This window comes from Osmia bicornis, chromosome 14 (assembly GCF_907164935.1).
Source record: "Osmia bicornis bicornis chromosome 14, iOsmBic2.1, whole genome shotgun sequence".
Classification (NCBI taxonomy): domain Eukaryota; kingdom Metazoa; phylum Arthropoda; class Insecta; order Hymenoptera; family Megachilidae; genus Osmia; species Osmia bicornis.
In genome coordinates this window covers 90,482-103,310 of record NC_060229.1, presented here as the reverse complement: position 1 = coordinate 103,310, position 12,829 = coordinate 90,482, and the positions used below count along the sequence as shown (strand labels likewise).

Here is a 12,829-nt window from a genome sequence, read left to right as displayed (position 1 = left end):
CTGAGGAGCTGAGGAGCTGAGGAGCTGAGAGGAAAGGAAAGTTAAAGAAAAGAATGAAAGAAAGAAAAAAGTCGGTCACAGCCGCAGCCGAATTTACCGGCGCTCGCTACCTCGTGAATCGTGCGAGCCACGGAAAGATTGAATGTATACTAACATACACCTTCTTGTCCTTGCCCGTCTTATATAGTGACTCATCGAGTACCGGCCCCCCAGCGGCTGTAAATAGGCCCCCGTACGTCTCTCGATTGCCCCTCGGCAGTCTCTGAACATGGTGGGGCAACGGCAGAAAGAGGAGCAGGAGACGATCGCGAACGAACGGAAGGAGTCAGGTAAGACGGTAGTCGGTCGAACGAGATACCGCGAGGTGCGAAACTCAGTGGGGGTACAGCACGAGTCTTTCCATCAGGACAGTGCCAGTAGTTCGACTTCCGTCGAGGATGCGAAGGCGGACTCCTTGTTCCTACGTCTCGTTGGTCCAAGACCACGAGGTCTCCTGTCCCGCCACTCTTCTCGGGTGGGGGATTCGGGCCCCCTGCAGGGATTCGAAACTGTCACCCTGTAGTGGGGGCGGGAAGGTGGTGAAGGTGGTAAAGGTGGTAAAGGTGGTAAAGGAGGAGGAGGAGGAGTAGGAGGAGGTAAAGCAGAAGGAGGAGAAGAAAAGAGGAAAAGGTGGGATCGCTATCACGAAACCCAACGGTGCCTCTTCGGTTTACTCGCAAAGGATTCGCTTCGGGTCACCTGGTCTTGCACTTTTCTTTCTTCCGTTCGCGCCTTCTCTTTTGCTTCTTCTCCTGTATCTGCTTCTCGTTATTTCACAATAAAACGCGACGATACGCAAATACGCGAAAAGTCGGATCGATTACATCAATCGTAAACAATTGTGATCAAACGGATGGTTAATAAGAACATGATACCCATGTATGTTACTTACTACATACATATAAGGATACGATAAAGACAAAATAGAAACAGAGTACCTAAGAACGGTATGTACCTATATCGACTGTTTGTTCATTCGTCGCGTCGCGTCGCGTCGCGTCGCGTCGCGTCGCGTCGCATCATACGGATAAAAGTATACCGTGGGAACCGCGCGCCTAAAACGACAGAAAACGGCATAAAATGGAATAAAATAGCATAAAATGGTATAAAATAGCATAAAACAGCATAAAACAGCAGACGTTAAGATCGTCGTATTGGCCGTCGTTTCGCTGATTTGCTTTGCTGTTTCGTATTCAAACGAATCTCATTTAGCGTCGCGTGCTGACACAGAGTCAGAGTCTCGGCGTCCGGCGAGCAGTCGCGGTTCTTCGACGGTCCGGTCATTGACCCAGTTCGTATTCTTTCTCGATAACCATGTCCGGTTTTCACCAGGGACGATACCAGAAATATCCCTTGTGCTAACCAAGCCAAACGTCCTCCGAAGTACGCTACTTCCACGTTCAAACAAACATACGTAAATTGCGAATCATGTCGTTTTTGCCAAATAAACGATAACACCACCCTCCGTTTGTAATTCTTCTGATAAAACGGTCTAAACTTATCGGTATCAATCGTCAAGTTCAAGGTTTCGATTTCGTTGAAAACAGCAAACAGATAGCTCGTTTTCCTGTCCTTCTGCGCTCTGTGCTCGTTGCTACGAAACTGATAGTACTTTCTTCTTAAAATTTATCTACATGTTATACGCTAGTTTTCAATTGTATTTTTACCTTACCTTCTTCATTTCTGCTTCTTCGAATAAAAAGAAAAAGAAAAAGAAAAAGAAAAAGAAAAAGAAAAGAGGGAGGAAAAACTATCGTTTCGTTGAACCGTTTTATAATTGCAATAGTATGACAAATACATCATTTGAACAATCCTATTTTTTCGCAATATTATAAAGAGAATAGGTATGATTTTTTTCACGATTTCTTTTGTTGCTCGAGTCTGAATCGTTTGGGTCGGTTTACAAAATCATTTGACTGCAACGCGATTTTGTTAAGTGTAAAGAGTCGCTTAGACTTGGCAAAATTCGATTCGTCCGTTCGCGAGTTTAATAGCAAACATCCGACCAACGCTACGCAACGATTTTTCATAAAATGCATCGTATTGAAGAAAATTTCTTCTTTCGCAAGCAAAAGTATGACGATTTATCAATCGTGAAACAAAGATAAAGTAGAGTAACGCAATAGGCGTCCAGTTGGACGGTAGTTACCGAACTCGGATTCTGTGACGAAATGAAAATGACTCATCAATTGCTACCGAATCAATGACACGCAGAACTTGTTTAAAATTGAATAAGCAATATCAGCAATCCACTCGGCCAGGGTTGATAAAGCACAATGTTATACGTCATGACGCGACGCGACGCGACGCCTCTTCACTTCTCGAGGTAAACGTTCGACCTCCGAAAGTTTCAACGTGCATACTTGTATCATATACAATTATGTACGTCCTTACATGCATTTACGTACATGTATGTGTGTTTATAAATTTCGCACGTTACGCTACAAATTCAATGAAATTTTCACATTCGTCATAATAAATTAACCAGCTGATACTAAGCAGCTATTGAAATCGGATTTGACATCTTTCCGGTTCTCTCTTCTATTGTTTCTCAGTCTTGCATCGATTTTTGCCAACAGCTTAATCGTATTACTTATAATTAATTTGATTCATTTTGAAATAACAACAAATCATTGGTTCATTAGTGTACAAAATCGGTGAACAGAATAATAAATAGCAAACAAGATAAGAGAGAAACGCAAATGGGAGAGAGCTGGTATGCGGTGCACTCGCATTCTCGTACTATTATAACTGTTACGGACAGTGAGCACGCGTGCAGGTAAACGTGATCGATTCTTCGAACGTGTGCATACGCGAGAAACAACTTGCTCGCGTAATCAAGCCTGCAATTTCTGATTGTTTACATACGAGGGCATTGCCCGGATGCCGTTTACCTTACGTACATTCCAAGTGTTACCACTCCTTCCTTTACTACCTCTTCGCGATTCCAACCACCTACTGCCTCCAGGGAACCTACGACAGGTATACGAACCGCATACGACCCGTTTGCATATACGTTCGCGTTCCCGTTCTCGTTCGCGTTCGCGTTCGCGTTCGCGTTCGCATTCGTATTCGCGTTTACCGCTTGCATTTATACGCGAGTAAAGCACGAGACGCGCAACACTACAAGATGTATTGACGACTACATATACATATACATATACATATACATATACATATACATATACATTGATGCGCGTGAATACATGTGCTTATACGCGAATTGCATTGCAAACCACGCGTAAACCATACCAACAGCAGCCCGATCCCAGAAAGACGACGGATTCTGGCGTCAAGAGCGACTGCTTTGCGCGCTGACCGATCTAATTCGATCGGCTCGATTCTTCTCGACTCTCTTTCTCGATTATATACGTATATCGTACCTTTTTCGTTCCAATTCGATTACTCTTTCGTTGCGCCCTCGATTTCTCCTCGCGTTCGAGCTCGATCGATCCAGTTCATCCGACCACAAATTACAAAGACTAAAACCTTACACCTTACGAGACAAACGCGAATTAGACGTTTCAAACTGTATCGACTAGCGTACGTTCAGTGTCTTCAATACTTGCAAAATACTGTCCAAATTGATATTAGTGCTTAGCGTTAATCGTTTAGCGTTAGTTTATTCGATTGTAGGGAAAAGATCGTTACCGAAAGTAGAGAGGAGAGTTGAATGGAAGCAAAGTTGGAGAACGCGGAACACGGGACGCGAGAAAAGAAAGATAAAACGAGATAAAAGAAACGGGTCCGTGTCTCGGATACTTTTTAGCGATACCTACGCCCGCATATAATCCACCTTGGAGCGGGTTTCCTTTCTAACGGCTAATAACGGACCCTGACTCCGCTCGAATAGGTACGAGAAGGCGGTTTTTGACTGTCCGTTATTCCGCTTTCGGCTCGTCTCCCGAATCCTCTCGCATAGCCCCTCTGAGAGCTTCGTTTGACCCGTTAGATACCGTAGTTGGAGTTGTTGAAACAGGCGACGCGTCGCATTTCCTCGCTTCGTTCTTAGCATTAGTTCCGAGTTCCCTCCTCGATTCGATCGATTCGATCGATTCGATCGATTCGATCGATTCGATCGGTTAGAAAAAAAAAGGGTGATTAGAAGAAAGATGCAGCGACAACAGGAAGAAAGGGTGCAAGGGTAGAAGCACGTGATGCATTGCGAGCACGTGCGGTACGTGCGAGTACGTAATACTTGGGATAATGCCGGGTGAAGGACCGGACCATGCATCGAACGGATGAACTGGTTGTTGTCCGGTTGCTCGTGTGCTTGGTTGCTCGATCGCTACTCGCCCGTTACCATCACTGACCACTGCCAACGGGTCGATAACCCGAGACCTCTTTCGCAGCCGAAATTTTCGAAGCTTCTTCTAGCGTATCGAATCAACGTTTATTTTTTCTCCGCTTCTCTCTTTCCTCTCTCAATCAGATATTATGCTCGTCAGTACTCGTGTCACCGGTCCGCACCATTCGTTTCTGCATCTAACGTTTCTCTAGATGCCCAACTCGTCATTTCTTTTCTCGTCATTACGAGACGAACAGAATGATCTTATTGGCCGATCTTATTGCAATTACAATCGCGATATTTTCATCATCTTTCATCAGTTCTTCGCCAATCTCGTTAACCAGATAGTCGACTATCTACCTGGCTACCTAACTAACTACCTACCTAAATAACTATCCGGCTAGCCAAACGACAAACCGAACGATTCCACTTTCCAACGTAATAGATCCCTCTAAGGATTATGTAACGAGCGCAAAACTCCTGGTGGCCAGCGCATATGTAAACGCGGCTCGTTTAAACGATGTCGCAGGTTTGATCGCGAAAACGAAAACGAAAACGAAAACGAACACGAACACGAACACGAACACGAACACGAACACTCTAATGATTCTCTCTGTCCTTCCTCCTGTAAATCGCTGATATTACGAATTTCTTGATTCGCGTTCGCCCGCCTTGCATGCATTCCTTTGCCGTTATGCATACGCACGAGCGTGCTCCTCTACTCGTTCTACCGATGCGATGTAAGTACGTTTATCGTATTCCTCAATCGAATCGAGAGTATTGCGGAATTACAAAAGCGCTCGTCCATGTTGCGTTGCAAAATTCATCAAAATGTTCCGCTTGTTTCGTAAGCAACAACCATGAAACTGGATAATCGCAAACCCAAAGAGGACAAACACTTTTCTACTTCTACCGACTTTCTTTCTTTCTTTCTTTCTTTCCTTCCTACGATTGCTCCATTGTTTTATTGCTCCATTGGTTTACGTTACGTCCGCAACCTTAACAGACGAGACCCGACCGTCGAATCCATGAATCTGACAAATCGACAGGCACGATCAGATCGAACCGATCAACGCTTAGAATGATAACGACAAAGCGGAACGAGGCAAATAACGCTAACACCTCCAAGCTTGAACGAGAGCTGAGGTGAATGACCGGTAAAGTGGTATATAAGTGCCGTATACAAAGCGTGTTCCAGTAGGCTCTAGGCACAGCACTCTATTTGGTCCTTCCCTCTCCGGCTGGCCGATTTTCGTAGCCAATCGATCGAAAGTTTGAAATTCGATATGTTACCGAAATACTACATATGTACCTATTTGTTTTGTCCTGTTGAAAAGCTAAGCTCGGTAGGAAAAGGAAAATTGAACCAATAAAATTGATTTTAAAACAAACAGACAAAATATGAAAAATATGGGCACACGTGAATTGAATTGAATCGAATCGAATCGAATCGAATCGAATCGAATCGAATCGAATCGACGTGCGGTCAATGCTCGACTGACCTCAACAACAGTAAAAGTGACAAACGGCTCGGCTTCTCTTGCGTCCAAGTCGGTCGCGGAACGTGATTTCTCGATTCTTGTCCCACACTCTATCAGAACAATCTGCTCAAAGTCGATTTTAGACCTCGATTTGCTTATCGAAGAAAATAAAAAATGCCGAAGTTGCCTCGACCCTACTTGAACTTGGCTAATTGCAAATTGTAAATGCAAATAGAGTCGAAATTAGAAGAAAAACGTTGCATAATTTTATTCGCGAACCTCGCAATCGATTCGGTCAATTGTAAAATAGTACTTGATAGAGATTGACTCGAAATAAGATGGAAATATATGACCAAGAGCGAACGAGCAAACCTCTTAAACAGGAAACAAGCTAGTTGGTATTTATCAAGGAGACGTTCGTCACTCGTGTCTCCGTGTTCTCCGAGTCAGGAACGTATTAAGCCGCATTACCTTTAACGTGTGTTTTCGCAAATCGTTACATCGCTTTCGTGTTTTTAGCTTTTTATCAGAATACTTTGTTACGAGATAGCAAAGTTGATTAGTCGTCCGATCGAGCCTTCATCAACCCGTTCCTGTAACCAGTCGTTTACATTGATCGATCGATCGATCGGTATGCCACGTACTACGCACTCACTCTTACTTACCTTTCGGATCGCATGATCCAAACCTTCGAAAGGACATTGACCGGTGTCGCACTAAGAGCACGGCAAGTGTATCAAATACTTATGCAGCCACGCATATAAGATCATGTCGCGTGCATCGTGTGTGCGTACTTACATGGAAACGCGTAATACAACAACGGAAGGAGGGAACAGAGAAATAGGTGTGTACTTGCGAACGCGTACATAATAAAGAGAAAGGGAAAAGAAAGAAAGAAAGAAAGAAAGAAAGAAAGAACGAAAAAGGAGGTATGGAGAAAAATAAGAGGAGGGAGGAGAGAGACTAGTGGAACACGCGTTTCCTCTTCTATACCTAGAGGCCACGTGCCTGCCTGTTTTAATTCAAGTATATGTACATACATACATATGTATATGCATATGCGATGCATATCCAACAACTCGAATCGAAATGGAATAGAAGAAGAGTTGGCGCGGTGAGCAAACGAAATCCGAAGCGAATAGGAAACGCGCAAAAATACTCTGTCTTTCCGTCTGCGCCGCGCCGCGCCGCGCTGCGCCGCGCCGTTCAACACCCTCGCCGAAAGACACCATCGATGCGTCCGCGTCCTCGCGTTCCGTGAATACGAACGCGAATCTTGGTCAGCTGAATACGAGATTACTTGTCTTGTCCTATCCTGCCCTGCCCTTTCTTCCCTGATCGCTTTAAATTCCTGAGCTAAAAATTAATGCTACGGTAGTGTCTCGGGTGAAAAAGAACACCTCTGTTCCCGACCGTCAACGCGTCGCGTCGCGACGATGAAAAGAAAATCGGAAGGGAAATAGTAGATGAACCTATGTATAATCTATTGACAAAAAAACGAAATCGTCTTTCCTTCCTATCCTTCCTATCCTCTCAAAATTCGTTCCTTTTTAATTAACAAAACAATCGGCCGCCCTCTTCGATGCGATCGACTTCTGTACGAGAGTAACACGATGTCCGACGACCCTGACAAGCCAATCGTCGTTACGTCATCATGGCGACAGATATAGAATCACTGTCACTTTCAGTGTAAATAAGTAGAAGCACAGATCATAATCCCTCGTTTCGTCTTTTCTGATTTTATTTAACTCTCAACGGTGGGAGAAGTGAACGGATAATTTTTTCACCTTTTTTTCCTCCCATAATTGCCCACATTTCCGCACAATTGCCTGGGTTACCTAGGCTACTTTAGATAAATAAATAGAAACGGGATATTCTTGTTGTCACTTAATAATTCCAGAGACGAGTTACATGCTGTACATACATGTATAAACCTGACCAACTACCACCTTGCAATCCTCTTTAATCTCGAACATTTTCTTGATGAAAACATTAACACTAAAGGTGAAAAGGCTTGAAATTTAATTTTCCCTATTTGCTATTTGCTATTCGCTATTCGCTGCATTTTACCTGCTACATATGTACATATATCTCACACATTTAATTCGCGTTCCGACGTGCAGTCAGAAGAACGTTCCAACATCCAATAGATCGTTTCGAGGGATCGTCAAGCACCCCGTCAAATAAATATGTTCGATCAAAGAGAAGTGGACGACCATAATCGTATGTATCTGGGTATTTAGGTAGTCTCCGTTTGGTAACCTTGGTTATAACCTCATTTCAAGAGTATGGCGTACACAGAGTCGACTCTTGAACCACGAATCACGAGCAACGCTCCTCGTCCAAAGTTCGAATTTGTACTTTTGTCATCTCGAAAATCAAAACATCTATATATGTCTATAGGAATCCTATCTTATTCTTTGAAACCTGGCTTTCTCATCGATTCAAGATTTCGCCCCTACGCGTATTTACGCGACGCACACATACGCACAAAACGCAACGCAACGCAACGCAACGCAACGCAACGCAACGCACGCACGCATCAACGCAATCCCACCTATATGCTTTCGAAATTCATTGCTTTGCCTTTACGTAACGTTTTTTCGACTCACTGCCATTGCTAATGCCTGTTCCGGCTGTTCGTTTCACGAAACACAAAATGCCCCTCATTCATTTAACTCTTCGATCATATCAATAAAAGAAAGCGAGATCGGAAAGAGATCGGAAAGAGAATCGATCTTTGATAGTAATTTATTTAAAAAAAAAAAAAGACTCATTACGATGTCAAAAAACAAACGATTCGTTAATTAAAAATTGTACAGTTCAATGATATCGCGTTTATTCGTAATTTACCATAAATACGGAAAATTTGTGTAAATCGTGCGTGAAGGATAAAAAAAATGATATTAAAAGAGAACGAAACAGAGTGTAATGTAAGTTTCGTTAAACATGGTCGATAAATGCATCACCTAACCCCTTCTAATCTTGCACACTAAATAAAAAGGTAATAGAATCCATAAGCATAATATGGAGAACGTACATATAATAGTAAAATAAGGAAAGCGAGAAGAACGGTTAATTTGATATTATATTTCGCTAATAATTATAAAATATGTATATGTTTTAGTTGACGCGAATCGCGTAAACGGCCCGGTTGGTACTGGCTACATTCTGACCAAAACCTCTTCGCCATTGCATCAACAAGCGAAAAACTTAATGTCGAATCAGTGGCAGGTGGGCGGCTGCTGCTTTGGATACAGCATCGACCAAAGCAGCACCGAAACCGAAACCGAAACAACGGCAGCGTACTCTTGCACACCTTGTCCAGCAAGGTCTCCACGTATTTGTGTAACTTCTGCATTATCTCGGCCGACCGAATGGAAACCTTGCTGCATTCGTAAATACAATTATCCATGTACAGCTCACGCGAAACCCAGACCATTGATACGCTTCACAGATTTTGACTTGGCTTCACAATATTGAACTGAAAACTATTGCTAACCCTTATTGCTTATTCGTGACCGAAGAGAATCGCAACGTACGGTCAGTGGTTAATCGGTAGACAATCCATACCTACATATACATATGTATGTACCTATTCAAACATGCTTCTTACGACGAGCAAGAACATTTTAATCATTTTCGAAACCATTTTACGGATCGTTCTACTGCTCGGAAGTCGAAGAATATTATTATTTGTTCATTTTTCTTGATTCTTTGATTATACCCTTCATTACTACACCCTTTAAACGAATAATTATTTTGCGTCTAGTAACACTGACGCAATGATCTTCTGTCTGATCATTGGTAACGACACGAACGTGATCTTGAATCGATCGTTAAAGAACCACCAATTAAATCTGTTATAGGGAAACGTTGTTTAGTTTTTCTTATGAATTCATAAGAAAAAGTTGGGATGTAAACGAAATACATAATACAATTCACTATTCTTTCATTCGTTTATTCGTACATTTCTATCCTCGTTCGCTCGAATTCTCTGTAAAACAAATAATTTCATAGTGCATTGATCAGTTTAGAATTAGAATGTTGTTCGATTTATCGCTAGGCTTTCTTTGTACCGAATCAAACACAAATTTTCCATTTTTATCAACAATCATACGTTCCATGTCCCCTTCCGAAAGGAAAGGTATTCGAAATAATTCCGAAATGTTCCTGTCTATTTCTATTCGAAACAAATTTTCAAGACAGATTGGACAACTCATCGTGACAAATGCAATAAGGGAAGAAACACCAGACTATACGTACTACGTAAGTAAGTACTTACTTACTTACATCCAACGATCACAACCTCGACAAACCACTTTCCCTTTCCCCAAGCGTAGTAGTTCGAAGCGTCGCGTCGCGTCGCGTCGCGTCGCGTCGCGTTGTTTGCACTACTTAACGCGGAAGTTTCGCGTCTCGCGTTATCACGATTGATTACCCTTTCCATCTACTCCATCTCTTGGTTCGAGATAACACGACATCAAGGAACGATTTCTATTTCGACCAACTGCTGCTTGTCTTGTCGGTCATTTAGCCGTTTTAAGTAGTTAATCGAAATTCAATTGCTGTTTGCAGGAATAAAGTATTATATGTATATAAAAACAGTTGAACGTATTATATCATTGAGCGAATTCGTAAATCCCGGATTGAGAATTATATACATACATATATATTTTTCTTTCTTCCTCATTATATTGCTTCGCTTGAAATCATCAAAAGAAGACACGTTTAAAAATTCATGTGAAAAAGGAGCGAGATACCGAAATGACAACCGCGAGTTTACACCTTATTACGACAAAAAGGGAGAGAGGACAATCATTCAAACAATCATTCGTTGTTTTCCCCAATTTGGTGATCGATTTGCAATTCAATTACTAAAAATTCAGCTTCTACCAAAAATCTAACCAACTGCTTTGCATCTATAGAGAGTTCGCTTTCACGCCCTCCGGGCTTTTTCGTAATTTACATGGTAAATTTTGTCGGTCGTAATTCGTACCTCGAACCGAGGAACTATTTTAAAAACGGACATTAAACCTGTTCATAGAAGGTGTTGCGAGAATTCTTTGTAGCGCGATACGTAACGCTTTCGTTTGTCACGTGTGTAAATACTAACGAAAATACATATCTCATGTACTACATGGAAAGGAAAGTATACAAAAGTTATTTCTATTTTTCGTGTGCATGTGTATATTCTATGTATATTTATGTAGGTATATTGGTATGTTGTAGGGGTAGATATGTGACATTGACCATTCAAATCAACTTTTACCAATTTACCGAAAAGTCGAATATTTACCTCTTTTTCGTTTTCGTTTTCGTTTTCGTTTTCGTTTTCGTTTTCGTTTTCGTTTTCGTTTTCGTTTTCGTTTACATAATTACATAATTACGTAATACATAAGTATGTAGTACCAATGAACGCGACCGCGTTACTCGATACCAGCAATTTTAACGGCATACAGGGTGCACTATTTGCACTGGTAGCTCTATACTTGCAGTTAATCATAAATTCGTACATTACAACTAAGTTGGAGGCAAGCTAACTTGGATGACTGGAACAGAAAAGAAAAAAATATAAAAGGTTCCGAGTTAACGGATATGCAGCATATACGAGAGGGTGATAATGGCCGCAATACGTGCGTCAAGACGCCTGGCGCCTACGTATCGAGCGACTAGATATGTAGTCTGCATCGGCTCCGCATCATCTTCTTCGTATCCTGAAAAAACAGAGGCATATAGCCAAACAATTACATTGCAGATCAGAATTTGTCAAAGAATTCTAATACTATCGTTTTTAAACACGCATTTAAAGTATCTATACTAAATATTAAAGTAGGTGTAGATGTATTTGTAAAATGTTTGCTCCTACTTTTCTTTTATTCGCTTGAAATACCTATTTGATATTAGACAAAGGCGAATTTGTTTGCGTATCGATGCGAAAAAAGAAAGCAGAAGAGAATACAAGCATAGAAAGGAAAAACCCGAAAAGAAATAAGAAATTCGCGAGATACGCGATAGGAACCGAACGTCGCGCCGCAACCCTGCTAAACCCTACCGAACTGCGGTGACCGGTACCGATGCTGATGCGAGTTTTGACGCTCGCGATGATACACCTACGACCGATTGCGTAACACATTAAAGTCAGCACGCACGGACTGGGTCTCACTTTCAGCATGTCAAGGACATCGGCGACAGACCCCGTCGGCCTAATTCCGCAAGATCGTTGCCAGAACAAGCGAACGTTACTCGTTATCTCACCCAATACACTTCCCCTCTTTTGTTCCCCTCTCTTTCTCTCTTGCCTGTCCTACCCTTTCAAATTCGATTTAACTCAAGTTTGGATGTCAGCGATCAACGCGCCTACAACGATAATTCCACAACGACCGATCTCTGGTAGGTAGGTGAAATATCTAAATCAGTGGAGAAGAATGAAAAGTTGGAGGAAAGGAAAAGATGAAGAGAACCAGGACATTTCTAGGTACATACTTACCTATACAACAATCGCCTCCTGCAGGGCGCGGCGCGACGCGCGATCGTATTCATATACGCCTCATTGTCAGAACCGGAGATTTTCTTGGCTCTCAGGAAAGTAGCCGACGATAGACGCGTTGTCCTTGACACGACGCGAACACACCATCATCGCGGTTGTCGTCCCGAGTACTCGAATGAATTTTACTCATCGGGCGCCGAAAGTGAAACACAGACTGGCTATTTAGAGACAACGTGACTGGAAATTTTTGGTCGAATAACTTATTGGTCAATCGATGAATGATCGCTGCGGCATTTTCCTTCCTGATCCATCTTTCTCTGCCCCTCTGCGTATCTACTTCTCATTCTTTTTTATTTAGATTTAGTCTAGGTTAAGATACGTTTTCCATTTCCTGATCGACGCTAATCGCTTTCTTCTGCTAAGGTTTAAGTATGAAAAGAGAAAACTATCGTCAAAAAGGAGCGCGTACTCGTAAAAAAGATAAACGTTAGTAACGTTAAGATGTCAGCTTAGGGGTTACATAACGTAGAA

General features: G+C 42.2%; 1 protein-coding gene across 1 annotated transcript; it reads left to right on the top strand.

Moving 5' to 3' along the window:
- Positions 1-5: 5 nt before the first annotated feature.
- LOC123988498 lies at positions 6-9,291 on the top strand. Its single transcript, XM_046288763.1, has 2 exons — positions 6-329; positions 8,936-9,291. The coding sequence occupies exons 1-2, from the start codon at positions 269-271 to the stop codon at positions 9,289-9,291; spliced, it is 417 nt and encodes a 138-aa protein (XP_046144719.1). The 5' UTR covers positions 6-268.
- The last annotated feature ends 3,538 nt before the right edge of the window (positions 9,292-12,829 follow it).

Excerpts from the sequence above, each read along its gene's own strand:
- LOC123988498 (XM_046288763.1), top strand. The coding sequence starts at position 269 with ATGGTGGGGCAACGGCAGAAAGAGGAGCAGGAGACGATCGCGAACGAA. Across the intron at positions 330-8,935 it reads GAACGAACGGAAGGAGTCAG|TTGACGCGAATCGCGTAAAC; the intron begins GTAAGACGGTAG and ends TATATGTTTTAG.